Here is a 17,418-nt window from a genome sequence, read left to right as displayed (position 1 = left end):
TGACGAAAGTCATGATGGTAGCAGCAAAATTAAACCTTATATCTACCAGAAATATTCAGTGCACTAGTTTACAGGGAAATGCATTCAATCTAATCTTGATGCAGCAAGGTTATAAACCAAAACACACTGCCAACACAACAATAAATGACTTCATTAGGGGGGAAAAATAGAAGGCTTCACTCTGGCAAAGTCAAACACTAGATGTTAACTCAACTGTGCATTTCACGTACTAAAGAGGATGTGAAAGAAGAACACACCTAAACAAACAACAACAAGCACAGTTTGATACTCTCTGTGAATCCCCAGCTTAATGCAGATATTTTTATCAAAGGACTGGCAATAGAAGATTTATTTTACTTTATGATTATGAAGATTTACTTTTTCCTTTCCTATACTCTTTCTCACCTACAAATTGTATAGTCTGAGAATAAAGGTACCATGTTCTACATTGTTATAAAATATCTGAATCTAAATATCAGGAAATTAAAAATTCTGAAATTATTATCTATTAATCTATCTCATTTCTCATTTGAATTCTAACCCAAATACTTTGTGTATAGCAAAATAATATAGCAATTTTTTTTTTTAATGGTCTTGTTTTTTCAATACTTTTGGGAACTAACGTAAATAAATGAATTTAATTAGATAAGTATTTATGAATCAGGATGTTATATATTTGTGTGTATGTATGTAAATATATATATATATATATATATATATATATATATATACAGTACAGAGTTAGTGGAAAATATTTTGTTGAGCCAAAAGAGGCGGAGCAAAATGTTAACCCACAGTTTATCTAGCTGGCTTGGGGTAGATCTCTCAAGTAGTGTCAGCAATCTTTTCATGTGGCTCTTTGTAGACTCTAATTTTTTTAATGGAGTTGACAATAAGCATTAGTGCACTTTGTCTCTGTCTGTTTTATCTGGCAGCTTCTGTTACCACTGCTGTCAATATAGTAAGTAATGTAGGCATGTTAAAAACTTAACATTAGTAATAAACATGTATCTATTTTTAATGATTGTTGTTCTTGACTTGTATTTTTTTTTTTTACACAGGTTGTGACATGTACCAAAACAAATGGTAGGTGATATGCATTTTTTCAGTTAAATTCGTTTTTAAAGGTATTATACGAGTGTTCAATTTAGTATCATAGCAGTCAGATTTGAACCACAGAGCAGGTAACAGAGTTTTAATTAACAACATTTTTAAATACATTGTTGTTTAGGGGAGGATTAAGAAATGCTCAGGTTTGGTGGCTCAAGAAATGCTCGGCCCCTTAACTTTAAGAAATAGGAATCTTAATGTCAGAACATACAATGACATTTAAGATGATTTGTCTACTTTCACCTTTGTGTCAACATTTTTGGGATGTCCCACATGTGATGGCGTTCTCTTTTTTTTTTTTTCTTTTAACAGAAGCTACTGTTTAAGGTCAGATCTGACAACACTCTTGCCAATTTAAATTTCAGTGATGCTCTAACTGTAGAATTTATTTTTCCAAGCCAAATACTGCACCTTATAGTAACAAATCTTATTTTACATGATAAATGGATGGCAATATAATTATTTTGCTATTAATCCACATGAGCTATAGCATACTCCTTTTAGATGCACAGTAAGGGTCTAGTGCTGTTGGTCTGCATAGCGTACGTGCTACTAAATACTTTTATAAAAGAGTTTTTTCGATTGAAATGTGGCAGACATTTTCCAAATGTAGGATGCAAGTACAGATAAAACTGAGCTTTACCGGGCTTTAATCAAGGCAAACAATTGAAATACAGCGCATGAGTGTAGGCAAGCAGGCAGAGGGTCAGGTGATGAGCAAACAGAGTACCAGTGACAGAGCAAAGTGCAAAATCCACAAAATAGCAGAAACAGGCAAAATAACAAAATAACAGATAGCAAATCAAAGTCTGCTATACAATAAAGTCACTTACTAGTTGACCATGTCCCTTGAAGATTTTGTTCTGTTGTGTGCTTTATGTTTGTGTTATGTGTGCTTGAAGTGGTGACTGAAATTGTGAAAAGGCATGACTCATTAGAACTCTGGTGATTGAGATCTTGGGGAAAAGTTTTTACAGGGCCTTGCGAAAGTATTCATGTCTCTTGAACTTTTTTTTTTAATTTTGTCACATTACAACCACAAATGTGTTTTATTGGGATTTAATTTAAAAGACTAACACAAAGTGGCACATAATTGTAAAGTGGGAGGACAATGATAATGATAATGATGTTTTTCAAGATTTTAAAAGTGTCATGCATTCATATTCAAAACCCCTTAAAAAGTCTTTTGGGGTTTGTCTATACCAGCTGTGAAAGTTTTAAAGCCTGAAATATTTTTGTACCCTAACCCTGTTTTAAACATCTCCATAACTTTATCCCTGACCTATTTGGTGTGTACCTTGGGGTTCATGATGCTGTTTGTTCACTAATGTTCTCTAACAAACCTGTGACGGTTTCACAGAACAGCTGTATTTATCCTGAGATTATATTACACACAGGTTTAATTTACTATCTAATTAACTATGTAATCAGGTGACTTCTGGAGGCAATTGGTTAGACTGGATTTTAGTTAGGCGCATCAGAATAAAGGTGCTGAATAAAATGTTTCAGATTTGTATTTGTAAAAAATAAAAATGTAAAACTTTTTATCATTTTCCATCTCCTACGCAATTAAGTGCTTCAACTTTTTGTTGATCTATCACATAGGTTTAACCTACTCCATTATAAAAGTTTATCAGAAGACATTTTGGGTCTTGGACTGGGTAGCTGTAAAAATCGATTTTTTTTTTTTTTTATTAAAATGAAGATTTAACACCTGATGAATGGTCTACACCACCCCAATCCAATCCTTCTCCGCTACATGATCTTAACGTTCTACTTACACCTCTGAATGGAACAGCTTCTCTTGCTCTCAACATAGCATGGTCTATAAACGTTGACAGTGAGTACAATGATTTTTCATATTTATTAGGAAAAAGGTCTATTTTTATTGTTGTATTTAATCATCCAGGATGATTGTTTTGTATATATTCTCATAAATTCATATGAGAATGAGAAACAAGACATTTCATGTGAAATAATAGATTGTTTTGTCTATAAGATGATAAACATTTTCCTTGCTGGTCACATACAATAGTTCTTAATAAAGTTTTATCAATTATATATTTAGGCTTACATTTTTATGCTCACTTTTGCATGTGTGTGGTTGCTTTCTTGATCGAAAACCTGTCAGCAAAATCTATAATAGTTGAAAGAAACATTTGATTGTTGCTTTTCTAGGTAGTGTTTACAGTATTTCTGGCACATGGATAGAAGTGAACACAGACGTGAGATACAGATGTAAATATCAACCACCATTTACTTCAGACCAGGCCCACATTGGTGATTTAGATCAGGTAAGGCCTTCAGTGTGTTTTTGTTAAATGCTGTTTTGGATTTTTTAACTATAAAACTATGCAGCTTAATCTTTAAAATTGTAATGGACAGTAACAATAACTTGCAGAAGTCGCAGGTCATTTTATTTGACATAAAGCAAATCCACATTTTATATTTATATAATAACATTTTACATTTATTTATGTGTATATTTATCTAAATACACATAATGTGGTATGAGTCTTCACAAAGCTTTTGTTTTCAGGATTCATTTAGTCATTTATTCATAAAAAGTGGTTGGAAGTTTATTCATAAACACACTAGCAGTGGTTACTCAGCTGTAACCACTTTCATTGACTTTGTTAGTGACTGGGTGGGTGTTAGTTCAAATTCCACCTCATTCAGAGAGTCACTGTGTAGGTTTTGGCTCAGTTTTCTTGAATTATTTTGGCTAACACCATCTGCCAAAGATATTATTTGATTTCTTTAGGTTCCACCTAAGTGTAAATGATTTATTCATTTTTATCTTCTCTTTGTATCATGCAGCTTTGGTTCAATTTCACAACCACAGATGTCAATATTGACCCCAGTGACCTTTACGAAGTAACTGTCTATAACCTTCCCCCAGCGCCACCTAATGTACGAAATAATTATTTAAAGTGGAAAATGATCCATGCACCTGGTTAGTTTTTTTTTTTTTTTTTGTAAGAATCCTACAGTTTTTCAATCGTCTTTATTATTTTTTTTACTTCATATATGTCATAATGTTTCTTTGGGCCTGTTCAGGTTGTGATCATGAATTGATGAGAGATCATTCAGCATGTTTAAAGAAGCAGCAGGAACCTTCTATCCCGACCAAAGGAAAGAAGCAATCGACTCAAGGTAATCAGAGGCTAAAGTTTGACGAACTACAACATTATTACTAGTAATATATAAAGGTTGCTGTGCAGTTTCGCCACCATAACAGTGAGGCACTGTGTTCTAACACCTTTCTATCACAACCAGTACTAACCTTTTTCCTTAATTTGAACTACACTAGTGTTTCTATTGGATCTGACTACACAGGCCAGCCTCCACCAGTTCTCCTTCCTTGAATTACTTTTGGTATATTCTAACCATTGCAGAAAAGGAACATCCCTCAGGATCTGTAGTTTTGGAGTTGTTCTGACCCAGTTCACTAGCCATCACAATTTGACTCTTGTCAAAGTTGTAGTTGTAGTTCTGGATCAACTCCAACTCCAGAACTACAACTGGATCAACTCCAACTCCAAAACTACAGCTTTTGTGGGATGTTCCCAAGTGGCAGGGGTCAGAACGTACCAAAAGTGATCCAAGGAAGGAAAACTGGTAAACTGTCAACAGGGTCATGGGTGTACCTCAAGGCATACAATAATGTACATGGGAAGTGAAGGCCCATGTAGTCCGATCCAGTAGAAGAGCTACTGTAGCTCAAATTGAGGAAAAGGTTAATACTGGTTCCAATAGAAAGGTGTCAGAACTCTGTTTTGGTGGTAAAAGGGGAACCTACTCAATATTAGGTGGTCATAATGTTATGGCTGATCAGTGTAGGCAGTGCTGAAAACCTGCTCATCCTAATGAAAACATATCATTCAACGTCTTGATACCGTAGTGTGTGCCTATCCGTAAATGTTCCTCATGCAGTTCAGACAGGTTTAGAGTTAAAAGTCATCTGTAAAAATTCCTAGGGCCAACAGAATGATAGCATTGAGACCGGTGTTTTACCCATATGGTCTGTGAGTCATTCAGGTGCCTTTTGGCAAACTCCAGGCGGGCTGCCATGTTTCTTTTACTAAGGAGTGGCTTCCGTCTGGCCACTACCATATAGGCCTGATTGGTGGATTGCTGCAGAGATGGTTGTCCTTTTGGAAGGTTCTCCTCTCTCCACAAAGGACCTCTGGAGCTCTGACAGAGTGACCATTGGGTTCTTGGTCACCTCCCAATGCTTGGTTTGTGCTCTGACATGAACTGTCAACTGTGGGACCTTTATATAGACAGGTGTGTGCCTTTCCAAATCATGTCCAATCAACTGAATTTACCACAAGTGGACTCCAATTAAGCTGCAGAAACATCTCTAGAATGATCAGGAGAAACAGGATGCGCCTGAGCTCAATTTTGCAATTGCTGTGAATACTTATGTCCTAGTGCTTTCTTAATTTTTTTTATTTTTAATAAATTTGCATAAATCTCAAGTAAACTTTTTTCATGTTTACATTTACATTTAGCCATTTAGCAGACACTCTTATCCAGAGCGTCTTACAAAAAGTGCTTTAAAGTTTACATCATTGGATACATACTTACACTGGGTTAACTAGGTTAATAACTAAGTGCCATTAGTCCAACACAACTGGGAAGAGTTTTTTTTGTGTGTGTGTGTGTGTGTGGAATTGGGTTAGTCCAAGTACTGGAGAAACAGATTCGTCTTGCGTCGTCGTTTAAAGATAGTCAAAGTTTTTGCTGTACGGACATCTAGAGGAAGTTCATTCCACCACTTAGGTGACAGAACAGAAAAGAGCCTGGATGAATACCGCCCTCGATCCCTGAGAGATGGTGTGATGAGGCGAGTAGTGGTGGAGGATCGGAGGGAACGTGGTGCAGTTCTTAGTGTGATTAGAGCAGAGAGGTAAGTGGGTGCTGGGCCATTCTCAGCTTTGTATGCAAGCATTAGCGTTTTGAATTTGATGCGGGCAGCTACAGAAGGCCAGTGCAGGGAGCGGAGAAGTGGGGTGGTGTGGGAGAACTTGGGAAGGTTAAAAACGAGATGTGCTGCTGCATTCTGGATCAGTTGCAGAGAACGAATCGTGGACAGAGGCAGGCCTGCCAGGAGTGAGTTGTAGTAGTCCAGTCTTGAAATAACATGGGACTGAACAAGCACCTGAGTAGCCTGTAAAGAAAGAAATGGGCGAATTCTTCTGATATTCTAAAGAAGAAATCTACAAGAGCGAGTAAGGTTAGCGATGTGTGGGGAAAATGACAGATAATTGTTCACGATTACCCCAAGATTGCGGGTGGTGGCTAAAGGAGCAATTTGGGTTGTTGTCCAGGGATATCACAAGGTCTTGACATGAGGAAGAGTCACATGTTACCTCATATGACTTATCTTCTAGGTAAGAAGCAAACCATTGCCACGCTGTTCCACAAATTCCAAGGCGTGTAAGAATAGATAATAGAATCTTGTGGTTCACTGTGTCAAATGCAGCTGACAGGTCCAGGAGGATGAGGACAGATGACAGTTTAGCAGATCTAGCAGCATGGAGCTTCTCAGTGACTGACAGAAGGGCAGTCTCTGTAGAATGCGCCACTTTGAATCCAGATTAGTTGGGATCATTAAGGTTGTTCTGTGAGAGATAAAGGGACTTTTGGTTATAAACAATTATTTCAAGAATTTTGGAAATAAAAGAGAAAAGTGAAACCAGGCGATAGTTGTTAACTTCTGATGGGTCCAGGCAGGGTTTCTTGAGGATGGGAATAACCATTGCCTTCTTAAAAGCAGCAGGAACATGACCAGATGATATGGAATGGTTGATGATGGTTGTGGTGCAGGAAAGGGGGTCTCGTGAGATGGCCTGAAGCATTGTGAAAGGGATTGGGTCTAATGAGCAGGTGGTGGGGTTAGATGACGAGATGATCTGCTGAATCTCATCAGATGACAGGTTGGAGAATTCTGCTAAGGTAGGGAAGGGACGATCCTGAGGTTCTGCCGTAGGAGTTTGGTTGGGAGCAAAGGACTGGCGGATTGCTGCAATCTTCCCATCGTGGAATGTGGCAAAATCAGAGCAGCAGTCAGAGAGGAAGGAGCAGGAGGAGTCTGTGGGTTGAGTAGTGAGGAGAAGATGTTGTGGAGTTTGCCAGGATCATGTGCAGAGGCTTCCAGCTTTTCTCTGAAGAAGGTAATTCTGGCAGAAGTCACGTCACATGAGAATTTGGAGAAAAGAGTCTGGTAAGAGATGAGATCTGCATCAGGTTGCGATTTCTTCCATCTTCTCTCTTCATGAAGATGAATTCATGAATTCATGTTGTCATTAAGCGGGGTTGAGTGTAGAATTCTAAGAAAATTTTTTAATCCATTTAAGAACAAGGCTGTGACACTGTGAATACTTTCCAGGTACACTGTAGCTGACCCTTAATCATCGCTTCATCGTCTATACCTCTTTATCCCGTATACAGGGAGGTGGTGGACCTGGAGCCTATCCTAGGAGACTTAGGGCACAAGCCAGGGTACACCCTGGACAGGATGCTAATTGGACACACACACTCATTCACGCACTGTGGGCAATTTGGGAATGCAAATTAGCCCAATTTGCATGTCTTTGGCCTGTGGGAGGAAAACAGAGTACCTGAAGAAAAGCCGCCAAGCACAGGGAGAACATGCAAACTCCATGCACACAGAAAAGTCTAAACCAGTTTTAGACAAACCTTTGTTTGTTCATTTCTTAAGATAATAATTCATAATGTGCACTGTTCAACCACATTATTGCTTATACTGTCAGATAACTGGGATATTACTACAGTCTGGATAAAGGATGAAATACAAGTAAAATTCTCTCCTCTCTTGGGCACAAAAAAGTACGAGATCCTACTGCGAAGAGAAACGAATATACTAAACTATACTGAGGTTAAAGCGGTAAGTGATGCTTAAGTATGTTCACATTAGTAGATAGATCTATGCAAATCTTTTGTTTGTGGTGCTTTTTATATTAAATGCTGTTTGTTTTCTGTTTGTCTCATAGAATGGAGAATTTGAGGAGCTTAAAGCAAACTTGAAGTTCTCTGGGCCATGTGAAAATCTTAAAATATGGGTGTGTCCAGGTTTCCCTCCCACAAATAATTTGTTAAGACTTACAGTAGTTGAAGCCACATGACTAATCTGTTAGTTATTATGTACATAAATAACAAAATAATCTGACTTCAATACAGATAACACCAGTTTATGACCATTGTGGGTATATATGCAAATCAGAATGCCACAACATAGACTGTCGGGGTGAGTATACCAGTTTTAATTAGGCATAAAATACGGTTGTCTCAAATGACAACAGTTTTTATTAGATAAATAAGGTGTGAAATGAGATACCCCTTTAAATGGAAATTAATAGTCTTAAATGACAGATTTGTAACTTTGTTCTTAGTGTATGGTAGCTGTTGGTAACTCAAAGCCATATATATATATTTTTTTTACCTTTTGTTTATTATGCCCAAATTGGCTTAAACACAGAAAAATATCTATTTAAATATTATTCAAAATTTAGTTTAAATGAACAGAATAAATAATATTGTATATATGTTAGACAGAAATCAATATATCAATCAATAGACATGAATGAAATTAACAGTATATTAGTTGAGAAAGTTTTTTTTATATAACTATTTGGACCATGGCACAGGTTTTTTAACTTTGGCCCCTGTATTACAATAGATTTAATTAAGAAGTGATTAAGATTTTCAGATTAAATTCAATGGAGGTAAACAAACCAAATGTAAGCAATTTATTAAATTTTCCCTTCATTTTCACAGGCTGAAAGTACAAGCAAACTAAAAATGTGAGGTTCAGTTTTGAATACAGTGAAACCTTGGATTGTGAGTAACGCGGTTTGCGAGTGTTCCGCAAGACGAGCAAAGATTTTAAATAAATTTTGACTTGAAAAACAAGCAAGTCTTGGTTTACGAGTACCAGATATCATGTATCATGATAGCATGCGCTTCTTGTTTTAACGTCAAGAGTCACATGATCACAACTGAGCCAATGTTCTTTCTCTCTCTTGTGCTGCAGAAATGGGTAATCGATTCCCCTGCTGGGTCTTACTGTGCATCTCTCACTAGTATAATCAACATCCATGCATGCATTTTCTCCCTTAGCCAGTCGTTGTGAAACTAATTATTAGATTTTTCATTATTTCTTATTGGAAAATTCAATTTGGTTTACAAGTGTTTGGAATACGAGCCTGCTTCCGGAACAAATTATGCTCATAATCCAAGGTTCCACTGTACTTTTAAATCCTTTGCAGTCAGTTACGGCCCTTTACATCTGTAAGCCATGGACATGACCAAATGCTAAGTTTCCTAACTTAAGATGCTATGCACATAGATAATGATATTTGTCATTATCTATGGGTACTGTGAAATACCACCCTATCAGTTTTTGCAGCATTTAAATTAATATAAGTAAAAAGATACAAAATTAACAGGATTGTGTCACTGCGCAGGTGCTTATGGACCTAACTGTCCAGAGTAGCCAAGTTGTAAATATTCTGAGTTGCTTTAAATAAATAATAAAGCCAGCATTTCCAGCAAGGTCCAGCATCACCACTCTAGGGCCCTTGACCAGGACCCATAACCACCCAGATGTGCCTTATTCAATTCAATTCAATTTTATTTGTATAGCGCTTTTAGCAATTTTCATTGCCGCAAAGCAGCTTTACACAATCAAAAGAATTATTTAAGTTTGTATGAAATGTGAATTTGTATGAATCAAAATGGTCAGTTTGTCCCTGGTGAGCAAGCCAAGGGCGACAGTGGCAAGGAAAAACTACCTGAGATGGTAATAGGAAGAAACCTTGAGAGGAACCAGACTCAACAGGGAACCCATCCTCATTTGGGTGAAACAGAAAGCAGTAAATGATCTGCATTTATACAGTGTGTTAGGTGGCAGGCAGTTTAGCTATAATAGCTTTAATAAATGTTAATATGGAGTCCAGGTAGTTATTGAAGACCCAGGTAGACTTGTAGGAAGTTCCAGTCCTGAACTATCGAACTGTCAAGTCCCCAGAGAAACAGTTGCTAACACCAGTCAAGGCCAGAACCATCTTCAAGGTAGAGAGAATCATCCCCAGACACCAGACACATCCCAAAGAGACACACAGGGCATCCATGTGACGATATTTTAACCAGAAGTGGGCACCAGGATGGGTCAGACAAGTCCAGAGGGCAGAGGGAGTCCGGATCACTGGCAGCTCAGGAACGACATGTGTAGCTCGACAGAGAGAGAGAAAAAGTGAATGGGGGAGACAGGGGGAGAGAGGAAAGGGAAAGAGGGGAGAAAGAGAAGAAGAGGAGAGATGACAATGAATAATGTGAATGTATATTAACTGTAGAGTGCAAGCAGAGACTCCGGCAGGACTGACTATGACAGCATAACTAAAAGGGAGAGCCAGAAGGAAACACAAACATGAGGGCTTCCTGAGATGTCCAACCTAGAGGTGATAAAAGCATGAACTAGTTTTTCTGCATCATTTAGCGACAATAAATTTCTTATCTTGGCAATATTTCTGAGGTAAAAAAATGCTATCCTGGTAATATTATCTACATGAGCTTCAAATGAAAGGCTGGAATCAATAATCACACCAAGGTCTTTTGCTGTTGCACTTAATGGAACAGAAAGGGCATCTAAAGTTACGGTGTGATCTTAAATTTTACTCCTAGCTGTATGCGGTCCTATGACTAGAACTTCTGACTTATCCGGATTAAGCAGAAGGAAGTTAATTAGCATTCAATTTCTTATGTCCTGCACACATTGCTTAACTTTAGTAAGCTGTTTTTTCTCATCAGGTTTTGCTGAGACATATAACTGTGTGTCGTCAGCATAACAATGAAAACTAATACCATGCTTACGGATTATGTTGCCTAGAGGAAGCATGTAAAGGGAAAAAAGCAGTGGACCTAAAACTGAACCCTGCGGAACGCCAAACTCCACTAGAGAACATGCAGAATAATCACCATTTAAGTCTACATACTGATAACGATGGGTCAGATAGGATCTGAGCCAGGAGAGGGCTGTACCCTTAATTCCTACTACATTTTCTAATCTGTGAAGAAGAATAGCGTGATCAATGGTGTCAAAAGCTGCACTGAGGTTGAGTAATACAAGCATAGTTACACAAACTTGATCAGAGGCCAATAGGATGTCATTTACTACTTTAACGAGTGCTGTCTCTGTGCTGTGATGAGGCCTAAATCCTGACTGATACAGTTCATGTATGCCATTTCTATGTAGATATAAGCATAGCTGCTCCACTACTATATTTTCCAGAATCTTATAGATAATGGGGAGGTTTGATATTGGCCTGTAATTGGACAGCTGACAGGGGTCGAGGTCAGGTTTCTTAATTATTGGTTTGATAACTGCTAACTTAAAAGATTTTGGAACATAACCAATGCTGAGTGAAGAATTAATTATTTTCAACAGGGGTTCTGTTGTTGCTGGTACTATCTGTTTAAGAAAATGTGTCGGTACAGGATCTAATATACAGGTTGATGAATTTGAAGAAGAGATGAGTGAAATTAGTTCATTCTCTTCAAGGGGAGTAAAGTATTCTAGGTTCTGATCTGACGTGGCTAGATTAACATCTGCATCAATTACATTGTTCGGTTTCAAAACCTCAATTTTATGCCTAATATTTACAATTTTATTATTAAAAAAGTTCATGAAGTCCTCACTATTGCATGATGTTGTTGTGGAGATTTCTGCAGTGGTCTTATTTCTTGGTCAATTTGGCTACAGCACTAAATAAAAATCTAGGATTATTTTGTTATTTTCTTTAAGGGTGGAGAGATATGTTGATCTAGCTACACTAAGAGCTTTTCTATAGTTCAGGATGCTCTCCTTCCATGCTATTTGAAATACTAACAATTTATCATCGCTAATCTTGTGCTGTGGCCCCGGCTTCCTGTGCTGCTATGATCATATGACAAATAAAGGCTTCTTTTTGAAAAGAGATTTAAGAGACAGATATCCTGTTTGGTATAACATATTGTTTTATTATTTCTAGAGCCATCAACAGCTGCACCAACAGAAGGTAAGACATCTAAGCATGTATTAACTGATGTGCATCTTTAAACTGTGATACAATCATAAGCTTTAAAAGTGTAGCATTTTTTTCCAGAACCAAAGGAAAATCAAACTTGTGTCATCCTGATCTGCATTGGGTGTGCAGCAGTTATCATTTTGTTGATTATCTGTAAGTACTTTTTATTATAATTATAATTATTTTCTTTGTACTTTAGCCGAGGTGGTTTTAAATGTTTAATATTTACATACTGCTCTTTACCTTTCGTTGTCTGCTGGTATTTTTCCATTGCTCTGCAGACAATTTAGAGATATTCTGATTACAGTGAGCTCAAACATGTCACAGTCTCCACTGTCTCACAAGAGCAGACAAATTTCAGGTCATGATGTGTATCTATGGATTTGTTTAACTCCTGGATTCTGACTTTTGGTGGATGGCTGCCTCTAGGCACATATTTACACTTGTGCCACATTCTTTTAATTTTTATACACCTTTTTTTTATTTTGGAGATACAGTAAAAGCACACATTTGAGAGCACCGGCACACAATGAGGGGTATTGTGAGGAGGAAGATAAGAAACACCTGAATTGACAATACAGATGAGCTAAAGGCTGCTATTAAAGCCACCTGGGGCCTCATGTACAAAGACTTGCGTTGAATTCATACTAAAACATTGCGTACGGACAAAGCTGTAAATGTGCTGTATGAAACACTGCGTACGCGGAATCCCACGCATATTCTCTTTGTACATCCGAATTAACGTGAAATTGAGCGCACGTGCACGAGCGCAAAACCCCTCCCTGCCTCCTCCTCTGTATAAATATGTTAATGACTCCACTTTGGCAAAACCAAACGAAAAAGCAATGGCAAAAACAAGCAAGAAGAGAAACTTCACAGAATGTGAATTGGAGGTGCTCCTATCGGAGGTAAACCGGAGAAAAACTGTTATTTGCAAGTTTGTCCTCCGGAATTAATAACAAAATAAAAAAAAACTTAGCTGGAATAATATCTTTAAATACATCACTCACCAAGAAGCCACCCATCGCGCACCCTGCCACCCTGGAGCCTCATCCCAACCATGCTGTTTGTGAGGATAAATGAATCATGGGTTATCCCAGGTTGTTCTGAACCTGGAATTGATGGGTTGGCCCAGGCCACCTTGCCACAATATTTGTTAGGCGCATTTGAGCATCACATATTATTTGCACATTTATTAATTGGAAATGTTTCCAATTCACGTATGCAAATTCGTCTTCAGATGGCGCCTTTATAGCAATGTGCGTGTAGTCGATCGCTCCGATTACATTAGGAAAACCGGCGATCCCGCTGCAAATTGCGCTTTAATGTTTGGCTGGTCAACTGCATGGTATGGAAATCTTATATAGGCTACCTGCTAGACATGCAGATGATCCCGTCCCATACAGCTGGCATTGCACGGCTCAAAGACGACTGGCTTAACCCCGAGCGGTCTACCAGTTCCCTTTGGAAAGAACCAGTTGCCAGGAAACCAAGCGTTGTAAGCACCTGTAAGGGAACGGGTAATGCGTGGCTCCCCGCTGTCTCTCTTGCCAAATTTGGACCCAACTCAGCACAGAGCTCCAAAAGGATAGTTCTTGGAAATCTAAAACTGCCAATAAGCCAGAGCTCATTGTGGGCCAGAAAATCACTGTGATCACTAAAAACGCGTTCCCTTACGATTCGGCCTTTAACAATGTCCTCTAGTAAGGCCAACACTGCCATTGCCATAGACTAAGGGTTGTATACATTTGCAAATGCTTTTATATGTTCTAAATCAAATAATTGGTAGAAAAATATTGTGTTTATTAACCCATTTTATTAATTATATATTAATAGCAATGTTTTTCATGTGTTGGTGCGATACTTTGTAGTGTGCAATTTAACATAATTGCCTCTAGGAGTCGCCAACTGAAATAAAACACACACACACAAGAAATACACGTACGCCAGACATGAAGTTGGTGTGGAAGAACGCACATTCTCACGTTAATTTCACTGTTAATAAATCCGACCGTGAGCATGAAAACTGGCGTAAGCAAAGTTTTTGTGTGTACGCAGCGTTGATACATGAGGCCCCTGGTCTTCCACAACACCTCAACAGTGCCACAGGCAGAACATCCAAGAACTAATTGCATAAATGGACATAATATATTATATATTTTAAGATACTGAGTTTCACTTTTGAAATGAAATAATGAAAGAAAAAAATTCATGATATTCAAATTTTCCCAAGATGCACTATGATCCTAATTGTACACAATTCAAATTCATTTAACTGTGTTTCTTCTCTCTTACAGGTTTTATGGCAATGCCTGTGTCTTTCACACCTTTGACTGCTTGTTTTCTTATTTGTTTTTGTACGAGAGGCATTCAAGTCAAAACTGGACTTATGAGGAAATTTCTTGTGAATAAAGGCAGAAAACTAATTGACAGTTACAGAAGCCCTTAAGCATAGTACAGTAATGAGACTTTAAGCTGTAGTAAAATTATAGATTAAAAAAAATCCATACGGCGGTGAATGATAATCCTGACTGAGGTGACTCTGAGGTCACTTCAGTCATTCCCGTAAGCATTCAGTGAAAAGAACGCCTGATCTTTGAAAATGGATGGATAACTTGTTGCTACCTTAAGGAAGAGACGCATCAGTCTGTGAGAACTGTACACACAATCAATTAGGAACAACCCTTGCGAATTACAGGAACTCAGCCAGGAGCTACTGCCACATCCCCTGTGCAGTCCTGACCTCACTCCAAACAAATTCAACATATTTGGGCCAGTAAATTAGTTCCTGGGAGGCCAGGATTTCAGATGTGAAGCAGGCAGTCTGATCATGGCTCTGGCGTCATGAGAAAACTTTTAACCTTAATGGCAACCAGGCAGGCAATAGTGAAACACTGGGATAAGTGCATTAGTATAGCAGGAGTTATATGGAGAAATGAAAAACAAGTTTTTTACTTTTTTATACTTATTCTGTTATTCAGCACAATGAAAAAAGGTTCTAGGTTGACTTGAATGCCCCTTGGAAATAATTTCACCAACAATCGTGTATTTCTGACAATTCAGTCTTGTGAGCAATTTCATCATCATGACTTTATTTATGGTTCATTTTTATCAAAGCATGAATAAACATTTCACTTCCAGGGCAATTTTGGATGCGCAAGAGGTTTGACTATTCCAAGAGTGGCCTAGACTCTGCAGGATCAGTAGGAGTGCTGGTGGTGTATCCTGCAGTGGACAGTGTGTTCCAGAGTGCTGTGATGGCCATAGCTGAATTTTTGCAATGTCACAGAGAGCTAAAAGTAATTATTGACATGTGGCAGAGAGGCAGTTTGGCGGGACAAGGCACACTACGTTGGCTTAATTCGCAAGTGATTTGTGCTGATAAAGTTCTCATCATCTTACCACCACAGAAGAATGAGTCCAGCAATGACACAGGTAACCTGCCAATAAGTAAATCTCCTTTTTAAAAATGTCCCCTATGCGCAATGTTGTGTGCTAACGCTTTGACACTTCTGCAGGGTAATGACTGCAGAATCTCTTGCTATATTTGTATTTAAATCCACATTATACAGCATTCTTAAGAAAAATGGTTCCCCTTAAAGGGTTATTAAATAATGTTTAAAAAAAGTTTCCACTCAAAACCATTTCTAACAGGAAAACAAAATGTTGTATTGCTTTATACAGAAAAGTGAAGGTATTCCCATGGAAGAAATATAGGCAAGATGAACATTTAAATGTAGGTTAAATTCACTAAGGGGGAAAAAAAAAATACAACCTACTCTGGGCTACTCACCAATCCCACTACGCATGGTGGTGTAGTGGTTAGCACTGTCGCCTGGCATCTCCAGGGTCCAGGTTTAATTCCCAGCCTGTCTCTGTGTGCATGGAGTTTGCTGTAGTGTGTGAGTGTGTGTGTGTGTGGGTATGTGTGTGTGCCCTGCGATGGATTGGCACCCTGTCCAGGGTGTACCCTGCCTCGTGCCCTAAGTCTCCTGGGATAGGCTCCAGGTCCCCGCGAACCTGAATACAGGATAAAGCGGTATAGAAGATGAGTGAATGAGTTATTTATTTAGATGGATTTCTGGTCACCCAAACTTTTATATGACTATTTTGTAAACATTGTCTATTTTATCCCTCCATCCTCCCCGTTTGAGACAACCAAAATGAGCTTAAACCTTCTTAAACTAACAAAGCAACTTTTTTCCCCCACAGCCTGCTTGATATCAAACAAAGAATGTGTCATTGCTGATTACACAGTCCCAGCTTCTGCCTGTGAACTTTTCTCATTGGCACTAAACCTGGTTGCCAGTTGTGCCCATGATCCTCAGCAGCTCCAAAAGTTCTTGGTGGTGCACCTGGACATTGATGGGCATAGAAGCACAACGCCAGTAGAGCTCAGAGGTTGCAAGGCCCTTATTTTGCCCAGAGAGCTCGAGAAACTCCATCAACTGTTCTCCACTCAAAAAAATATCTCAGGTTGCAGGTTTAAATCATGTCGCTGTAAAGAACCAGCCAAGAAGGTCAGAGATGCTGTGCAGAATTTGGACAGAAGAAATCTAATGAAATAGTTGGTTTCAATCCATTAAGTGGATGTCCATAGTAATTTACATACACAAGTTACATAATACATTTCTAAATTCATTGTTTCATAATATTTCATGGATAAATTCATAAATGCACAAGTAAGAATACTTGCTCCATTAATACATTTCAATCAACACACAGGGTTAATTTATTATTTTATGATTAATTTAATATGTCACTCATACCACAGTTGATGTGAGTCACTTTGTGAGGTCATGCAGTCAACCACAATGCTTCAAATCATTGGATGAACCTTAATTCTTTCAAAATCATTGTGTTCTCCCGCAGTCTTGGTACGAAGTGTTTGCTTTGCATGAAATAAGCCATCTATCTTTAATGTTGTGATCTGAGATGTAAAATCGACTGCATTTGTTACATGCCACTGTCATTCATCAAGCTAGTATGCTTTGATGTGTTCTTTGTTTGAAAATGACTTAAATGTGGGTTTGTTTGATTTATTTAAATTAGTGCTGAATGTCAAAGAAGCTCATTTCTTGCTCTTTAATTAAAATCTTTTTTAGTTTGAGTTATGGTGTTATGAGGCATTACGGTCGTTGTGAATATACACAACAACATAAAGAAAATAAACTTTCAGCACTTGTCAAGACTCTGGTGTGATTTCTTTACTACA

At 38.1% G+C, this 17,418-nt stretch overlaps 1 protein-coding gene across 1 annotated transcript; it reads left to right on the top strand.

Moving 5' to 3' along the window:
• Positions 1-838: 838 nt before the first annotated feature.
• Positions 839-17,388, top strand: LOC128530164 (interleukin-17 receptor B). Its single transcript, XM_053503913.1, has 13 exons — positions 839-961; positions 1,062-1,086; positions 2,816-2,950; positions 3,289-3,404; positions 3,931-4,066; positions 4,171-4,266; positions 7,893-8,026; positions 8,133-8,201; positions 8,320-8,386; positions 12,168-12,194; positions 12,282-12,356; positions 15,345-15,638; positions 16,416-17,388. Exons 1-13 carry the CDS (start codon positions 881-883, stop codon positions 16,769-16,771), a joined length of 1,611 nt encoding a protein of 536 aa, XP_053359888.1. The 5' UTR covers positions 839-880; the 3' UTR covers positions 16,772-17,388.
• The last annotated feature ends 30 nt before the right edge of the window (positions 17,389-17,418 follow it).

This window comes from Clarias gariepinus, chromosome 9 (genome assembly GCF_024256425.1).
Source record: "Clarias gariepinus isolate MV-2021 ecotype Netherlands chromosome 9, CGAR_prim_01v2, whole genome shotgun sequence".
NCBI lineage: Eukaryota > Metazoa > Chordata > Actinopteri > Siluriformes > Clariidae > Clarias > Clarias gariepinus.
The sequence above is the reverse complement of the archived record's forward strand: the minus strand, read 5'-3'. Positions and strand labels throughout refer to the sequence as shown.